At 40.6% G+C, this 19,809-nt stretch overlaps 1 protein-coding gene across 2 annotated transcripts; it reads left to right on the top strand.

Annotated features, from left to right (window-relative positions):
- The first annotated feature begins 5,076 nt into the window (after positions 1 to 5,076).
- Positions 5,077 to 11,942, top strand: RPS15A (ribosomal protein S15a). 2 transcript variants are annotated; one of them, XM_077828847.1, is made up of 5 exons: positions 5,077 to 5,224; positions 6,824 to 6,961; positions 7,906 to 7,985; positions 10,408 to 10,493; positions 11,809 to 11,942. In XM_077828847.1, the coding sequence occupies exons 1-5, from the start codon at positions 5,077 to 5,079 to the stop codon at positions 11,900 to 11,902; spliced, it is 546 nt and encodes a 181-aa protein (XP_077684973.1). In that variant the 3' UTR covers positions 11,903 to 11,942. The 2 variants fall into 2 exon arrangements, with proteins under 2 accessions (XP_077684973.1, XP_077684974.1); XM_077828848.1 differs by lacking the exon at positions 5,077 to 5,224 and adding an exon at positions 5,851 to 5,875.
- Positions 11,943 to 19,809: the final 7,867 nt, after the last annotated feature.

Here is a 19,809-nt window from a genome sequence, read left to right on the forward strand (position 1 = left end):
TTGCTCACTTCTAAAGATCTCTCTAGAAACAGCAGAACACAATTCCAAACAGCCTCTAATGGGCTTCCCAGATGCTAAAGATCTGTTTTATCAAGCTTCCAGGCCTCCAGCTTTTCCCCAGCCAGTTTTCATAATGTGGATTGATGCCTGAAGCTTAAATTTAGGGTGTATGTTTAAAAACAACCAGCTTTGTTAAATGGTATAACCAAGTAACACTGTGGTATTCATATACAATAAAAACATCCCATTTTAAAAAAAATTGTTGCTGAAGAATCTCCAGACATCTGTGACGTAATTCAAGAGGTTCACTCCAAAATCTAGGCTTGCAAGGATTACACTGGCTCTTGGCTATGAATGTTTTCATGTGGCTTGAAAACTGGGTGAAGACCGTAATGAAAGATCAGCCTTGGGGATAGTGAAGTAACTGTTCCTTTGTTTTGAAGAAACTATACCTGGCATTTTTCTGTGCATGTTACTACCAAAATATAGTGGCAATTTGGAAAAAAATACCTTTGTTGAAGGGGTGCAGTGGGAAGAGATGCCTCTCTGAGGAACAAGACACTTATTTTGGCATCATATGAGTACAACTACTTAACCTTTTATTGCAGCACCTGTAGAAGAGCTTGGAGGATGGCTTTCTCACTTCTCTTTAAAGCAATCCACTCCACATAACTATTTCACCACTCCCTGTGCTTTTTGATCCTGGTCTCCAGAAAGGGCTGGAGATGAGGATAGAATTTCCATAGAGTCCTAAAAGGGGTTCAGGGAATGAAGCCACCCCATTGTTTTCTTCCAAGATCTGTTGATTCACTTGCAGAGAATGGAAAAAGACAGCTCTGTGATGGAATCCAAATAAGTGATATCTTCTTGATTCCAAACTTAGAGTGGTACATCTGCTATATTAATGATAAATACCCTCATGCAGAGTTTGTGGTGGGTGGGAAAGGCCTTCCACCTCCCAGTGAATGTCATGTTATCTTGTGAATGCCTGAAATTTAACTGCACAAAGTAAAAGTAAAAATCTTTTTTTATAGTAATTTGGTGCTAGCTGTACAGAAGTAGGGGGAATTGTGAGCATGTGTGATCCTTAACATAAAGAGATCCGTTTAAAATACCAACAAAAAACAAGCTAACTATATTCTTTGTATTTTGGTAAACTTGAATTTGGATAGAAATGTTCATCTTGCAAAAGGAGTAATGGTATCTTCACATCCTAGATTCTACTGTTCTCTACTTTTTTTTTTGTAGCTTAAATGTCTGTATTTCCTACACTGATATAAAACTGGCCTATCATGCCCAGTTTAGGATTTTTTTCCTCTCCCCACAGATCTCTTCTGTGGGCCTCAAACTTATTTACTCCTTAAGACTAAGTTTTTTGTTTATAAATCTATGGCTCCTCCATAATGTTTAGTGAGTTGTGTGCAATTTCAAAAAGAAAAATGGAACAAAGGAGGTTTAATCAATCATTTCAATTTCCTCACTTCTGCTGAATGTACCTGCAGTAATATACACCATGCACAGAAGCTGAGTGAATGTACCACTGTGATTTAAATGGAATATTAGTACATCAGGGAATATGGCTAGAGTGAGAGTGAAAGGGTCAAATCCTGTAATGTACTCTGTACAAGTAGCTCCCTTTCTCAGAAGGAAAACTTTAGGATCTGAATGCATGTTTTTCATAATGCTGGAGGAGACTAGTGAGTATGAAGGGCTGCTGTTGTAATTACATCAGTCAAGAAAGAGCTACAATGAAGGAGTTACCTGTAAGAAAATATAGCAACCAGGGAAACTAATTCCTCAAAACTCAAACCTAACCTTTTCAACAAAGCACACAACTGCTAACCAATCTCATTAGGAGTGCTATCATACATGCTATTAAAAGGAGAGATCATAAATAAACTAAGGTAGAAAGTTTTTTCAGGGTTTGTCTACATGAAGAAACTTACCAGCATAATTATACCAGTAAATTTCCTTGTACAGGCCACCTCTTATGTCTTCTGTGTTTTGAGTCACGGTAGCAGACCTAAACGCTTAAGGTTAGGCAGCTGTGGTTTTGTATTGCTTGAATCAGATTTACTGGTAGAGTGGTGCTGGTCTCCCATTGTGGGGCTTTCTGACTGCATGAGGTGCTCAGTACCTTTCACTGTCACAGTTCCTTTCAATTTATTTTCCTGCTGTTTCAAAAGAGATTTCAGAGTTTAAGGCTGGATGGGACCACTGGATCTAGTCTGATCTGTATACCATACATTTCATTGTTATCCCTGCATTGAGACTAGTATAAGTTGTATAACCATAGGGCCGGGACCCCAGTGTGGTAGGCACTGTACAAATACAGAACAAAAAGACAGTGCCTGCCTTCAAAAAGCTTACTCTCTAAGTAACTTGTGTTGGACTAAAGTGTATCTTCCAGAAAGGGAGGCACTCAGCTTTTTTTCTCCACTAGATGAAAAATCCCTTAACTACCTTATATCTTCTGGTGAAGGCCTTACAGGCTGCAATCAAGTAATTTCTCAATCTTTTTGATAAACTAAACAGAATGAGCTCTTTGTATCTCACTGTAAGGCATTTTCTCATTGTTTGAATAATTTCTGTGGTTCTTTACCCTCCCCAATTTTTCAAAATCCTTTATGTGGGTTATCAGAATTGTATGTTGTATTTCAGTATCAGTCTTACCAATACAAAATAGAGAGAAAATCACCCTCCTCCTCCTGTTTAGTTTTCCAGGCATTGCATTAGTCCTTTTTCCCTCAGCATTGCACTGGAAGCTTATGTTCAGTTGCTTGTACGCTCTGACCCTTAATTCCATTTCAGTCACTCCCTTTCAGGATACATTTCAGAGTAACAGCCGTGTTAGTCTCTATTCGCAAAAAGAAAAGGAGTACTTGTGGCACCTTAGAGACTAACCAATTTATTTGAGCAAGAGCTTTCGTGAGCTACAGTTCACTTCATCGGATGCATACCGTGGAAACTGCCGAAGACATTATATACACACAGAGACCATGAAATACAGTCCCCCATTTTGTATGAATGGCCTGCATTCTTTGTTCCTAGATGTATTAAAATATTTTGTTTGAATGGGCTTATTTTACCAAGCACTCCAGATTATTCTGTGTGACTGCTCTGTCCTTATTATTTACCACTCCACCAATCTTTGTGTCATCCACTAATTTTATCAGTAATTTTATATTTAGTTTTAGGCAATTGATGAAAATGTTGAACTGTACTGGACCCTGCACATGGTAATGTACACCATGCACAGAAGCTGAGTGAATGTACCACTGCAGAACCTTGTTAGAAGTATCCCCATTTGAAGATGATTGACAACTACCTTGTGAGATCCATAAATTAGCCAACTCTGAATCCATTTAACATGTGCTTTACTGATGTCTAATGCTATTTTTTTAATCAGAATGTTATGTTGTGCTAAATCAAACAGCTTACAAAAGACTTATGTATATAGTTACCTTTCTCAACTAAACGTGTAATCATCACAGAATTGGGTTTGTCATAAAACCTATTTTCCATAAAAACATGGGCTGAATTATATTCCTATTTTTAATCCTTTATCAGTGTCAACTTTTGCTCAGGATTTATGTCAGGCTAACTGCTCTATAGCTAACTGAGTCACCTCATATGCCCCTTTTTGAATACTAGCACATTAGTAGTCTTCTGGTATTTCCCTGGTATTCCAAAATTTATTAAAAATTAACATCAGTGGCCAAAGATCTCCCCAGCCACCTGTTTCAAGACATGTGAGGACAAATTATTCAGGATTGTTCATTTTAAAATGTTTATCCCTAGTATATGGTCTTTGATCTCCTCAATTACTAATGCACTGGAAACTACTTCATGAGCCTCATGTATGATTACAGGTTTCAGAGTGGTATCTGTGTTAGTCTGTATCAGCAAAAACAACGAGTCCTTGTGGCACCTTAGAGACTAACAAATTTATTTGGGCATAAGCTTTCATGGGCTAGAACCCACTTCATCAGATGCGTGGAGTGGAACATTTAGTAGCAGGTATATATATACATAGTACAGGAAAAGGTGGGAGTTGCCTTACAAGGTTGGGGGTCAGTCTAACAAGACAATTCAATTAACAGAATACCAAGGGAGGAAAAATCACTTTAGTCGTGGTAATGAGCATCATCTTGTTTCTTTCCAAATACAAAACAGAAATATTTATTGAATACTTTTCCTTTTTTGGTATCATTATGAATAATTTTACCATCTGATGTCATTTCCCTAATGTCTTTGGAATGCTGTCAGATGCACAACACAAAGCTCCCTTCCAGCCAGTTCCACCGCTGATTGTGCCGGTTGCTGAGGTCCCCACTTCTAAGTCCTGAAGCACTTACCAAACTTCTCTGTTTCGGCTCCCTAACGGTGTGTGGTGACAAGCTCCACCCTTATGAATGTTTCTAAACGTGGGAGGCAGCAAGCTTCCGCTATGAAGCTCCTGACAGGGCAAGGCAAAGAGCTCACCCCATGCCCCCCTGGGTAACTGCACCCCACCAGAGCCCACTGACTGTGGAAGGCACAGAGCTCATTGCATGAACAGCTGGTGTTTAGCTTCCTCCTTACCAGGTCCCCTTGACTGCAAGTCACAGAGTTCAACCCATGGCTTAGTGGACTACATCATGTGGGGCACTTAGCTCCCCACTTCTGGTACCCCTGACTGGGGGAGGGGCTCAGCCTCAGGGCACCTCACAAGCTCCGCGCTCTTCCCTCACTGCATCGAGTCGCTGCTTCCCTGCGCCAAGGCCCTCAGGCTGAGGCCCCTTCCCCGCCCCAGGGCTCCCCTCGCCCCCCAAGATGCTGAGCTCACCTACTCCCCGCGAGCCAGCTAGCTCCCGTCAGACCACGGGCCCCCAAGTTGCGGAGCGCGCCCCTCCCAAAAGACGGTGACTCGGCTGTGACAAGGGGAGCGGGCATTCAGTTTGTCCGTTCACACTTGCCTTCACCCTCCTCCCTCCCGGATCGGAAGTATTCCGGTTGCTATTGGATACCTGACGGAAGTATCGACTGCCTGTCTCAGGAAAGGCCAAGAAAAATGGCGGGCGCCGCTCTCAGCCAATGACAGCAGGAGAGACCTGCGAGCGCTTCTCTCCGACTGGGAGAGCGGGTATCGCGAGATCCCTGAGATCTCCTTCCACCAACCTGAGTTCCCATAACGCCCTGCGCGAGCCCGGCCTCTTCCTTTTTCCGCCATCTTGCTGCACCGGTGAGTTGCGGGCCTCGCTGGGCCCTAGGCGCCATCCGCCGTGTACTATCCCCATCCTGGCCCTGCGGGCGTCTTCACCCGCCTTCCCGCCACCTCCGGACTCCGCCCGGCCGGCTCAGTCTGTTTTGAGCCGCCTGCGGCCGCCACGGCCGCCGGTGGAGCCACCCGAATAGGGAGGGGGGAGGCGCTTTCCTAGCCTGAGCCCCGCTCTCTGGAGGGAGCTGTGGTGGGGTGGGGGAGGGCTCGGGTGGCAGGCTGGGCCCGAGGAGCGTGATGGTGGGACTCGGGCCGCGGGAAGTGGGGGGAGTGGGGGATCTGGGGTATGTGAGACGGTAGCCTGGGCCCTGGGAGAGGCGGTGGTAGGAGGGGGCATCGCGGGGGTGAGGGGGCGTGCAGACGTAGGCTTGGCCCTGGAAGAGGAAGAAGAATCGGGGGCGGGAGGACGCAGACTGGGCCTGGGTAGGGGGCAGTCAGTTTCTCTGAGTTCAAGCTGAATCTCCCATAGTTTATCTCCTGTTAAGTCGGTGGGTGCTGATTGAGTTTAGCAGTAAATGCCCCCCTGCGCAGTGCAGATAATCACACCAGGCAGGAGGTTATTTTGTGTGGCAATGTGGCTTGATCCAGCCCTTCTGGACTCAGAGCACCTCAAAGGTATTGTAAAACTCTGTAGGCCAAATGCTGACAGTGTAATGGCTGGGTAGGCAAATGGGGCGATAGTACAATGCTTTGTTTAACTGTGGGATATGTTGCCCTAGTCATCAGAACACAAGCTTGAGTGCCCAAGTGCCACAGTATCTTCAATATGCAACTGGATTTCTGCCAGAGATGGGTGAATTGGGCAATACCTAAAAGGTTTTGTTTGTCCTTGTTCTGGACAGGCTATAATGTGGGGTAAATGATTCTTGAAACCCACTATCAAGAGTTGACAGTTTTTAGTAAAAAAAAAAAAACAAAAAAACCACCCTCCCCCCAAGAAAGTGCAAAGCCATGTCACTTTAATGGTATAACAGCTCTGTAATGTAAACAGGGTCTAAGATTTTGCTCAATACTCCACTGCAGTCTCAACAGGCTTAGATCCTATTGTGAGATTTTAGCCCACATTAACCAGTAGGTCCAAAAATAACTAGTGACTGTTTCAGTCTTGGGGTGACAGATTTCAGAAAGTACAGCTAATCTCTGGAAATTAGGTCTTTCTCATATTGAACACCTCTTATCGCTTATGAAAAATCCTGGCCAGGATGTCTTGCAGCATCTTTAAATATGCTATAAGTCTAGACTGTAAGTCTTTGTCTCTGAACATATCTTATTGTAGAACACTAAGTTTATGCTGTATATGTTGTATAAACTTTTTGTGGCATAAAACGTAGACTGTTGAATATAGTTATGATGGGTTTGAATTGTGGTGGTCATACCCAAATAATAACTTGACCTGTGTGGTGTTTGCATAAAACATCTTGAAGCTTTGTCAGAATAATAATATCTGCTGTTCTAAGTTCAAAAATTCTGAAATTAACAGTGGTAGCTTTTTTCAAAAAGTATCCCTGCTTAAATGTGAAACCAAGAAGTTGGCACACATAACTAACTTTGTTCCACACACAGGCATCATGGTGCGCATGAATGTTCTGGCCGATGCCCTTAAGAGCATCAACAATGCAGAGAAACGTGGAAAACGTCAAGTTCTCATTAGACCGTGCTCTAAAGTAATCGTCCGGTTTTTAACTGTGATGATGAAGCATGGTAAGTCATCAGAAAGTAAAATTTTTATCTAATTATTTCTATAAAAGTTAAGAGGCACCAAATAGTGTAAAACTCAATTATCTCCTGTAGCAAAGGGATATTGCATCACTTGCAATGTTTCAAACTGCAAAAAAAAAAAAAAAAAAAAAATCATTTAGGGGTGGGGAGCGGGCAAGGGCAAATACTTTGTTTATTGTCTTTTGGTTGGTGTGTTAATGAATAGCATTGGAAAAACTTGGGTATGCTGCCAAGATAAAGCCAACAATGCAATTTTTTGGAAGCTGTCCACAGTGGCCAGTGTTCAGTGTCTGAGTGATTCCTTAGATAAAACATGCATTGCCTTTCCAAGTGAACTTAAATTGCATTTAGTTTGACTCTGTGGGAAAGTGAGCTGATGAGTTACTCTGCTCTTTTGTAGAGTAAGCTAATCAACCTGTTAAACTTCCAAGTTGAAAAGAGTACTTGGAGACATGCAAGACTAACCTTACAAAGTTAGTGCTGCCTCGAATATTGCTGGATATAAGACCATTGTATTAAATACGTTAAACAGAGAATAATGTGTATTCTGTAATAGCTGAAATGTGATGACTTGTCTACATGAAAAAGTTGCACCATTTTAACAGTTGAGTGCTAATAGTTTTAAGTGTGATTGTTAAACCAATTCAGTGACACGAAGGCAAAAGGCTGTTTGGTTGCTTATTTGGTTTAGCTTAAGTTGATTAGGACTCTTAAGCTAAACCAAAATAAGTCAGTCTTAAACCAAAATAGGTGTCCAAAAAAGCTTGGCACCAGTTTAATAAAATTGGTATATGAACTGATTTTAAGTTAAACCACTGCAGCTCTCTCATGTAGACATGGTCTAAATGTTAAGTTTTTGACTTGTCTGCATTTAAGACTGCACTAATTTGGATAATAAAGGTTCTGCTTGATTTAATCGTTCACAGGTTACATTGGTGAATTTGAGATCATTGACGATCACAGAGCTGGGAAAATTGTTGTTAATCTCACAGGCAGACTGAACAAGGTAGGGTTTGATTTAGTGCTGAATTCTTTTTGCTTTCTAGAAAGCTGTTTAATTCTGAGAAATATACACTCTTCCTATGCATTTATATTGTTAATCTTTGAAGGAATTCTGTGAATGTGGTTGTGTAATGATAAATGATTTGATAAGGGCATGTGAATGGAGGCTAGTGTGCATGTGGCTTAAGTGGAAGCTTTCTTGGGTCCTAATGATTGTGCTGGATAAAAACGTACTTGAGCAACCATAACAAAGTAAATTAAGCTTGTGTGGGAATATGTACAGGGAACTTTGCTTGCCAGCACCACTTTCTCTGCTTTTTCCTTAGGGGCCTTCTAGTATGTATATATTGTCCAGTCATACACCCTGTCTATATTTGTGTAGTCTCATATTCCAGTTTCAGACAACAATTCAATTATGAAATAATCAGTAAGCTAGAAATTGAATACTTAAGTATTTAAGCTGACTTTAATTGGAACAGATTTGTTTGGAACGTGTTTAAGAAATGCAAACTTATATCCAGGTGATGCATAATACTAGTAAATGACTAGAGAAAATTGTAGAAGTCAAGCCTTTCTGTACTAACTGGATTTTGTTTGCAGTGAACTGTTGAGCTGTGCATCTTGTAGTTATGTCATTGCACTGCATAACTCCTTCCTAAATATTCATGTAATGTTTTTGGGTTGTCAAGAAGATTTCTTTAACTCTGTCCGGAAATCCTGTGGGCTATATAACTTGACAGTTACCATCATGATCTATTATAACAGATTCCTCCATTGGTTCAAAACCATTTCTCACTTAAATAGTTTAAATGAAAACACTGCCCATCCAGTATGTCAATATTCTGAATTGGTAGCAGAGAAAGTTGACCCCTCATGAGCATATTTTGGATCCCTTCCATAGAGAACAGAAATCTGTCAACATAAACATGTTTTTCAACTGGTAATTACTTGTCTAGAGCAGGCTGAGGATTGTATAAGTGCAATAGAGAATCTCATAATTTGACCAGGTGGAACTATATAACAGTTTGGAGTCTGTTGTATTTTAGGATAAGGGTTTGTGCTGTCACTGAGCTACTTGGCAGTTGTTTTTTGAGTGATGTTTGGCACAAACAAATATGTTTTTTCTAGAGTAGTTCTGTTACTTGGTCCAGTCAAACATTGAACAATGCAACAACAGCATACTTTTTGTGCATGCTTAAGTGGCAAAGACTTGTTAAAATAAATGTAAATACCAATTAAATGGTGAGAACGAAAGTTGCTGTCTGCTCCATTTTAGAGGCCATATTTTTAGTGTCACTGGTTATTGACACTTCAGCACATATGATACTAACCCAAGATATAATCTGTGTTGGCGGTTCTAACCACACTGTATACTTCTGGTTTTTAATCATTTGCATAAGATTAGTATAATTAACTTGAACATTTCTTATTAGGTGAGTTTCTAGGCATGGTTTTTAATTTCTCAGACATACAAAAAACTTAAAAGTTTGTGTGTCCAGGTAGCTAACTTTGTAGATATTCAGTTCTTCTTTGCCATGGTTAAGAACCTGGGAGTAATCTCAGTTCTTTGGTAATAATGCTCCGGAGTTAATGCTTTCTTTCAAGGAGTATACAGCATGCTCTTAAGCTCTCCCAGAACTGAACTGGCTACAAAATGGCATTGCCTTCTGAGTTTGCAGATCCAGCAGTAATGTAGTTTCAGCCCTATCTAGTTGAAAGGAAGACGGTAGTATCAAAGCAGCTCAGGACTGAATAGTTAGATCCTCTGCTTAGTCCAGCTGACAACCTGAGTATGCACAGTGGATGAAGTTGATGGAATAATGGAGTGCCATTCTGGGACACTTTGATCTTACCCTGTCAGACAAGTTGGATACTTGATTGGCACTATTAATCCTCTTCTGATCAATGATTTGGCGAGACATAGCACTGAATGCCTTAAATGCTGCAACTTGTGTAGAGAGATAAGGTAGGCTAGGTATTATCTTTTATTGGATCAACTTCTGTTGGTGAGAGAGACAAGTTTGCAAGCCACACAGAGCTCTTCAGGTCTAGGAAAGGTATTCACAGTAAAATGCATGGTGGAACAGATTGTAAGGGGCCATTCAAGGTAGAATGGCCTGTTAACACCTCTGCAGTCATAGGATGAAAAGGGGAGTGTGTGTTAATGGGTTACAGATTGTTGTAATAAGCCATACATCCATTTTCATTCCCAGACATGAAGAAGAGCTCCATGTAGCTTTGAAAGCTTTTGTCTCATCAACAGAGGTTGGTCCAATTAAATATACTTCCTCACCCAACTTGTGTATCACATATCCTGGGACCCAAAAGGGCTACAATTACATTGCATATACAACAATGGAAGAAATATATGTAGTAGTCCTCCTGTATCAAAGTTCTTCAGCTTCTGTTGGGGTTTTATTTTATAGTGTGGTGTGATCAGTCCCAGATTTGATGTTCAGTTGAAGGACCTGGAAAAGTGGCAGAACAACCTTTTGCCTTCACGTCAGTTTGGGTAAGTGCCAGATATGCAGAGTTAAATTGTTGAAATTCACAATGAGGAGAATTGCTATGAATTGTTCTAAGAGAAAGTAGTTGATGCAAAAAAAAAAAACTTCAGGTAATTTCATAAATGAAACTAGCAGTGTTTTGAAGATCTCTGTTCTGATCACTTCTTCAGAAAAGAGGGACACACTTAAAAATCAGTTTTTATATAAGCATTTTTTATCTACCACTAAAAGTTAGCGCGAAGAGACAGTGTTCTCTGTTTTTCCGTTTGTGCATCTGACAAGACTTCGTATAGTCAATTTCGTCTACATCATTCTCACTCTTCTCCGTCCGAATGTTGGTCTTAATTCTGTAGAGACACTTAAAAAGAAAGTTGTAATAAAAATACAAATTAACAGGTACTTGGGTATAGGTGTAGTATCAGAAATGACTGAGGTCTTTTTAAAAATTCTCTAGATATCAAACTAAGGACTTTCTTTTAATAGAGGCTTTGGCTGTTACATTAAATCAATATATAGTAGAATCCCACTGTCACTGAATCTTGTGACTACGTGAACAAACACACCAAAGCAAGGAAAGATGCATTACAAAATGTACAGTTACTATAAAGAGTTAACTGTAGCTAAACATTGCTCTAGTATTCTAGTACATATACTTCAGCATATTTTGTATGAATTAAATAGAACCTCTTGTGAGGCTAATCTTGACAGTGTCAACTTTCGTGCAGAAAGCATGATAATTACTATAGTTAGGTGTTAGAAATAACTAGTTACCTCAGCTAGCTTAAACTTAGTGCTAATATTCAGGTATTAGCAGCATGAGCAACTTTAGGAGTTCTACCATATGAATTTTTTATGCTCTGCTAGCAATCTGGCATAATACCAACTATACACTTTTTATGAGCAGGTAATTGGCATGGGTTTGAAAATGGTGACATGGGCCAACTGCAAAGTTGAGGTTATGACCTTGCTAACACTGCTTCAGCTCTATAGTGCTAACAGCGGGAATGTCCAATGAAAATTCCTATTGTAAATAAGGTTTGTGGGGAAGTTAGGAAGTCTACTCTAAAGAGCATATCGTCAAATGTAAATTTACCCCAGTGCAATTTTAAATTCTCAAGCATTTCAAAATAGCATATTTGTAGGGTTTGTATAACTATTTTACATTAGAACTGTTGTAGTCTAAGTTGTCACATTTCCTTGCATTGGCTAAAGAAGCTGAGACATTGCACTACAAAAATGAGATTGGATGGTTTTTCTAATTGTATGAGTGGTAGGGAAATCTACCAGAATATGCTACTGAAAATACTTTTTACTTAATAGGTACATAGTGCTGACAACTTCCGCTGGCATCATGGACCATGAGGAAGCAAGGCGAAAACACACAGGAGGCAAAATCCTGGGATTCTTTTTCTAAAACTTGTAAAACAGGCATACTAATAAATTGTTCAAATGGACTCTGTTTGCATTCAGTATTAATGGTTTAGAACACTTCCATTGGGAACACTGCAATATGTAATAACACTTAAGACCTAATGGTACACTCCACACACTGTAAAACATGGAAGACGTATTGTAATTGAGCCAATTCTAGATTTGGCATCTATTCCACTCTGCTTACAATTTTCTAATTCTACCAAGCTAATTAATTTCAGTTCAGGAAGAAACAAATTATAGCCAGTTACTCCAAAATGCCCCCAAATCCTCTGTGTAAGCTCTGAAATTTTGAGCTGCACAGTATTATAGCCTATGACTGGTGCCACCTGTTATTCAGAAGTATGACTGTCTAGTGCCTAGGGTTGTTAATGTCTATTTTTTTTACCTTAAGGTCAGGTAATGAAAGATGCTTTGCAAGTTGCTATAAAGACAGTGCCCAGGGAATAGCAAAGTAGCTTGTATGCTTTGAAATCTAAATTCTAATCTTATAAAAGTTTCTACTAGTCCAGGAAATAAGTACAGCGGAAAATTAATCAATTTGTTCCTAGGTTTTCCAATTAATCTTTTTGTTAAAACTTTTTTTAAAAAAATGCAAATGTATATGCCTTCTCAAAGTTGCTGTGCAAATTTAGAGTTGTGAGGTTCTAGGCCTGTTGAACCCATTCCAGAATGGCAAAAAACCCTGAGATCTCGGTCTCCCACAAATAAACAGAGCAGGCAGTGACAAAAAAGATTAGCGTTGAGTTATCGGTCACATTCTTCAAAGTCCGAGTACCCCCAAGATACAGTGGATTTTTTTTAATGCTGTAACAGGAGAAGAGACTTGAGCTCATTTCAAACAGTACCAGAGAATGTGAAGCAGGCTTCCTTGTAGCACAGCTGCGCTGCTGTAGCACTTCAAGGTAGACCTTACTTACGCTAATTTGAGGGGTTCTCTCATTGGCATAGGAATCCACCTCTCCAAGAGGCAGTAGGTAGGTCGAGGGAAGAAGTCTTCTCTCGACTAGCACTATTACGTTTATAAAAACTCAGGGGGAGTTTTTCAGGGGACAAGGCAATACGCAGTGTTTATTTAAAATGCTAAACAGATATTAAAAATCAGTAAGTATATGCATATATTCAAACAAGCACACACACACAAAGGTTTTGCATCTGGTGTTATAGTTACCAGTCCTTATTGTTGCTCGAGTCAGCCTAGTGGCCAGCTAGACTGAACACGAGTAGTGGGAGCTGGGCCTCTGTCGAACGCATCCGATGCTCTGTTGTTGCAGAACGACCCAAAGCCTCCTGGCTCTTGCCCACCTTTATAGTAGTTGTCTTTCATGTAAGTCTATGGATTTTGCTTTGTCAACTGGGATCTGTTAATTGCAAATCTGCTGTTCTCACAGTCGTCTTTCATCAGTCATGTTTGGCTCCTCAATCACAAACTGGGTGCTGGGTGTTTAAACAGCTGCTCCTTATCTTATAGTTTGTTTTTAGTTTGGGATGGATGCCTTGCTCTTCAAGGTCATTAATCTGCACTCCTACAGCCATCAGGACAGGATGACACTGGCGTCTTGTGATTACTAGTGTGCTCAGCTGGCCTCTTTATCTTTCAGGTGAGTTGCATCATATGCGCATTTAACTTACACAAATTCAACTATATGCACTCGGGGGGGAGGGGGTATCGATCTAAGTTAAGCAACTTCAGCTACGTGAATAACGGAGCTGAAGTTGACGTACTTAGATCTACTCACCATGGTCTTCACTGCAGTGAGCTGACTGCTGCCACTCCCCCGTCGACTCTGCCTGCGTCTCTTGTGGTGGTGGAGTACAGGAGTTGACGGGAGAACGCTTGGGGGTCGATTTATCACGTCTAAACTAGACATGATAAATCGATCCCCACTGGATCGATTGCTGCCTGCTGATCCAATGGGTAGTGTAGACAGCCTTTATGTGCGTTGAAACCTCCCGCCGAAGAGAGACAGCTTTCTGATGAGAGAGAATTCAAAGCCAGCCAAGGTTGGCTTCACAGTTTTAGGAACTGCTTCAACCTCAAAAACGTGCAGACTGCTGGTGAAGCCGCCTCTGCCAGTGAAGAGGCAGCAAAAGCCTACTCTGAACAATTGAAGAAAATCATAGAAGAAAAGGACTATCTTCCAGAACAAGTTTTTAATGCCGACGAGACTGGGCTCTTCCGGAAAAAAATGCCCAACCACACTTCGAAATCAGAAAGACAAGCCCATGGCTTCAAAGCAGCTAAAGACCGTGTGACTCTGTTGTTTTGTGACAATGTGGCTGGGCATTTAATAAAGCTGGGCTTGCTGTACAGGGCTGCAAATCCCTGTGCCCGAAGAGGCAAGAACAAAAATCTCCTGCCTGTGTTCTGGCAATCAAATAAAAAGGCTTGTGTGACAGCAGCATTATTTCTGGATTGGTTCCACAAGTGTTTCATTCCGGAGGTCAAGCGGTACCTTGAAGAGAAAGGACTTGACTTTATAGTGTCGCTGATCGTAGACAATGCTGGCCACCCTGCGGCACTCCGGTTTGCGATTTAAGGGATTTTCAAGGGTAATTTTGACTATATGCGATTTTCGCCTTACGCGCTGACTTTAGAACCTAACCCCCGCGTAAGATGTGACAACACTGTACTTACATCCTTGCATACCTCACTCACACAAAGAACAACTATAAAAAGAACAGGAGTACTTGTGGCACCTTAGAGACTAACAAATTTATTAGAGCATAAGCTTTTGTGAGCTACAGCTCTAGTCTCACGAAAGCTCATGCTCAAATAAATTCGTTAGTCTCTAAGGTGCCACAAGTACTCCTTTTCTTTTTGCGAATACAGACTAACACGGCTGTTACTCTGAAATCTAGTCTCTAAGGTGCCCCAAGTACTCCTGTTCTTTTTGTGGATACAGACTAACACGGTTGCTAATCTAAAAGAACTATGTATCTGTCTACTAAGCAATTAGAGGAAGTTAAACAGTTTCACAGCTATACATTCTTCTACTAAGCAATTAAATGGAACAGGGGCTGTTGAACAACTTTCTAACAAGCAGGCTTATAGCAAAACATGATCTTGAAACAAATCAATCTCATTTAGTACTCTTAACTCTAACTCAATCCAACACAGCTTAATAGATCAGGGCAACTTAGTCCGGGATTGGTATTGGGTGTGCACTGGCTAACAGCACTGTCTACACATAGACTTAGGTCGACTTAACAGCATGGGTGTGGATTTTTCACACCCCAGCCTGGCATAGTTAAATAGACCTAGCGTAGATCAGGTCTTGCACTAAGATTTGAATAGACTTGTTGGAATAGAACAAACATCTTTACATTTTTAATCATTAAATATATGGTTTTCCTTAGTGTAATCAAGTATACAACTTGCAGATTTCCTTATCTTTGTGTCCTGGGCATCATTGCAATCACTAAAAATAACTGGATCAGATGGAGGTCTTCCACTGCAGAATCTTAAGCTGAGCCTAAGAAGGAAAACTAACCTTATTCATAGTGCTTGAGTTGAATAACCTAAGAGCAGCAGTAGACTGATAAATGAAAAATAATGGGTTTGGTGTTAAAATGTTCCCTGAAAGAGAAAATTGGAAGATATTATGTATTCCTAAAAACAGGTTCTCAAGTTGCTTTTTGTAAGCATGGGGATACCTGTTTGTGCTATTTAGTGGTGATGGATGCAGTTCACATTGTGAGCTTTCAATCTTGCAGCTTAGTGTTCATAAAGCTCTTGGGATCACCTTAAGATATACTGGGTTTTTTTTGTTTTTTGTTTTTTTAATACCTTGCTTCGTGGTGTTACCCTCGACTGGAAATAGTTGAAATGTAGATGTAACATCAAAGCCGTGGTGATGTGTTCCCTTGAATGAGGTTCACTGTGGTTTTAAGCTCACTAATTTAGTTATTTTCTTTTGTTTGTGGCTTATGGAGCCCAAGACTAATTACAATAATCTGTCATTGGCATGTGTATAGCTCTATCCAGTAGTCTGTTTGCATTAGGTGTGATTGCTTTAACCTTCTACAAGCACCTCATTGATGTGATCCTACTTCGGAAACTTTTGAAGTGGAAGAATATTTTAATGTCTCTGGATGATTTCTCAGTTTAGGCTAAGGGGGTCATGTATTAGAGTATATTCAGTTTATTTAATGATCCAATACCATTGACACTAGGCCTAGAGCATCTGTTCCTTTGCATTAATAGTCCCTGCACCAGATGCAAGGGAAGGGCATGTATGTAAGTAGGTGGCATCAGGAGCACCATCCCAGGACAGATTTTATTGTACATAATTAAGTTTATTTTAGAGCATGTGTTTCCAGACTTGCCTACTATGGACTACATTCTCATATGGGCTTCCTTCCCATTCATGATCAAATAAAACCCAGGCAGCAGTTACAGCTTTCTTTAATGTGATTTAGCAGGTAAAAGTAAGGGAGAGCAGCCCCATGTGATCAGTCAGCCTTCCACAGATGGAAAACTTGAAAGCAGACTTGTAGTGTTTGAAGTTACCATATACGCAAGCACTGGAGTGATTCCTAAGGGAAGGAGCAGCATTGGTTGCATTTTAAAACAAAGCAAAACAAACCAAACTTTTGCACTGACAAAGTGAAGAGACTGCAAAAGCAACTGTGGAAATAATTTTCTGTGGATGCTATTTGTCTGAATATCTGTCTCATCCTCATTAGCTGATACTGCTTTGAAGTTATAAGCCTATATCTCGCGCATCTATAGTCACAAATTGAAATGTCACCGTACAACATGGAAAAGCTAAAATGGGGTAACATGAAGAGAATCTTGAAATCTGTAAAATAATAAATCAAATTGCATGTCTAGGTAGTTTTGCTTCAGTAATAGTCCCCATTTAACTCTGCCTAACATAAGATTTCCATAATCTCTGGCTGTGATTCTACTAGCTAGTTGCTGCAGGCTAGAGATCCAATTAATTTCTGAAACAAGATTCAGCAACTAACATGTTGGATTACAGCACCCAGCATAATGCCTTAGTATGGAGCTGCCTGAGAAGGTTTTGTAAAAACATTCCATTCTAAAGCAGGCTGTAGAAAATGGGAAGAGATAGGTGCTGAACTGTGGCAGTGCTCAGAACGTTTAGGTATCTTCCTGAGTGAAATCTAAACTTTGCAGATTGTCCAGAAAAGCTCCAAATCCAATAGCATGTAAGTGTTCTGAACTTGCATGTGTGCCCCTCCCCTAGGCTAGCCTGAGGTGAACTTTAGAGAAAAACATTAGCCTGACTAACAAACTTGAAAGACTGCATCTAGTTGCTATTCATAAACCTGCATGCTATCCACTATATTAAATCTAACTCCTTGAATTAATTGCCTTTAGAAGTATTTCTGGAAGCAGAACCTGCTTGCCTAGTTGAGGAATGGTTAGTATTTGTAAACCGCGAATAATAGGAGTTCTTCCCACATGCACAGTGCATTCTCACTTGTATGTCCCAACAATTTACAAAGGTGGGTAAGCATCACTAGTCCTATTTCACATGTGGTGGAATGGTTAAAGAGTAAATAACTCACCTAAGATCAGCCAAAAACTCTGGGGCATTCTGGAAATAATGGTGGGTTATCTGTTAGACCAGTGTGCCCCAACCTTTCCAGACTATTGTGCCCCTTTCAGGAGTCTTGATTTGTCTTGCATACCTCAAGTTTCACCTCACTTAAAAACTACCTGCTTACAAAATCAGACATAAAAATACAGAAGTGTCTCAGCCCACTATTACTGCTATTGCTTACTTTCTCATTGTTACCATATAATTATAAAATAATAGGAATATAAATATTGTACTTACATTTCAGTATATAGACCAGTATAAACAAGACTGTGTGAAATTCTAGCCTGTACTCCAGTGCTTTTCATGTAGCCTGTTGTAAAACTAGGCAAATATCTAGATGAGTTGATGTACCCCCTGAAAGACCTCTGTACCCCCATGAGTACATGTACCCCTGGTTAAGAAATGCTGTATTGGACATCTTATTCTTCTGATCACATGCACTGTAGAAACAGCATCTCCCTTCCTTACTGACGGTGGGCGTTTCTTTTTCAGAGTTTAATTTATTGTAAAAAATAATAATAATAGAAAGCACTTGGATTAATTTTGCTGGATATGTATTTCTCTTGCAGTGAAAGATTCTACCACCAGGTGGTAGCACATGATTTAATCATCCAAGGTTTTTCGAAGGTTATGCTAAATCATGATGGAGGCCCTTCTGTCTTTTGTGTAGCTAAGGAAAGATCCTGACTCTTACCTCACACTAGTGTACTTCTGTTGAGTTGATCCTGTTTTGCACAAGGCTAAATGAGATGAGAATAAGGACTGAAAAAGAAACTTGCTCTACAAGATGCTGGATCAAACTGAAGCTGGATGTAACATCAATGATTTCAATGGAATTTTACACCAGGACTGATTTTTCTGATCCCTTATGTTTTAATTACTTTGTGGGAGAAGCCAATCAAAGCAGTTCTACCAAGAATGGCACACTTTTTCAGGTTCTTAAAAACTAAGACTTATGGGTAGGGCCCTACCAAATTCACAGTCCATTTTGGTGAATTTCACAGTCATAGGATTTTTAAAATTGTAAATTTCATGATTTCAAATATTTTAAATCTGAAATTTCACAGTGTTATAATTGGAGGGGTGCTGACTCAAAAAGTTGTGGTGGGTTTGCATTATTATAGGCTGGGTTGCAGTACTGCTGCCAGAGAGCGGCACAGAAGCAAGCTTGGCATGGTACGGTTTTGCTACACTTACTTCTGTGCTGCTGCCTTCAGAGCTGGGCTCTTGGTTGGCAGCTGCCACTTTTTGGCCATCCAGCTCTGAAGGCTACAGAAGAAAAGAAAGGGTGGCATGGTATGGTATTGCCCCCCTCCCCCCCCACTGCTGCTGGCAGGGCACTGCCTTCAGGGCTGGGTGCCTGGCCAACAGCTGCCACCCTCTGGCTGCCCAGCTCTGGAGGCAGTGCAGAAGTAAGGGTGGCAATACTGGGACTCCGTAAAATAAGCTTACAACCCCTCTGAAACTCCCTTTTGGGTCAGGACACCAGTGTTTCTCAAATTGGGGGTCTCCTGGAGAAATCTGTATAGTATAGGGTAAGAGCGCACACAAGTCCAGATTTCACGGTCCATGACACTTCACGGTCCGTTTTTCATGGTCGTGAATTTGGTAGAGCCCTACTTGTAGGTCAGTTATCAGAAATACAAGTAGTAATTACAGGTAGATCTTTACCATCCTTTAAATTGAACAAAGTCAAATTATTTCAATGGCTTTCTTAGCTCCTTTGAGATTCTAGGAGACAAATTCAGTGGTGAGAAACACTGATGGATGTTAGCCATCAAGCATGAACGGGACAGAAAATGGATGTATGTGAGTTTAAGTGGCAAAGCTTTGACTTTCATCATTGCAAGTTGAGGGATAAGAGTGGGTATAATAGGAAGTGCAACTAATAGAACTGTGTAAGGTAAAGCAGATCTTCTCATTTTCTCTTGTGCTCTCCTTATCTTTCCTACTACATCCAGCCCCTACTTTGATGTGTAAATCCCAGGTGGCCTACCCACTGAATGCCAAATCAGTGCAAGTTACATTGCTTTACTGCTTCCTAGTTCTGGACCCACTTACACCACTGTTTACTGCTGCACTTGGCTCAGACCTCTGTGGTCTTGACACATCTTGGCACTGTGGGTACCTGTAGCAATCTGAAATGTGTTCCCACATCTATGAGACATACCATTACTGTGGTTACTAATATTGTAGATACAGTTCGGTGTAGATATAGCTGTTAATAAAAGGTATGATGAAGAGCAACGCTAAATGTTACTCAAGAGTACTGAAGTTATGTTCCAAGATGTGTATAGGTAAAATGAAATATGGG

Source organism: Eretmochelys imbricata, chromosome 10 (assembly GCF_965152235.1).
Source record: "Eretmochelys imbricata isolate rEreImb1 chromosome 10, rEreImb1.hap1, whole genome shotgun sequence".
Taxonomy (NCBI): domain Eukaryota; kingdom Metazoa; phylum Chordata; order Testudines; family Cheloniidae; genus Eretmochelys; species Eretmochelys imbricata.

Bases quoted from the DNA above. Each gene is read 5' to 3' on its own strand.
- RPS15A (XM_077828847.1), top strand. From the start codon at position 5,077: ATGACAGCAGGAGAGACCTGCGAGCGCTTCTCTCCGACTGGGAGAGCG. The intron at 6,962-7,905 runs GTAAGTCATCAG...AATCGTTCACAG, and splicing joins AACTGTGATGATGAAGCATG to GTTACATTGGTGAATTTGAG. The intron at 7,986-10,407 runs GTAGGGTTTGAT...TTTATTTTATAG, and splicing joins TCACAGGCAGACTGAACAAG to TGTGGTGTGATCAGTCCCAG.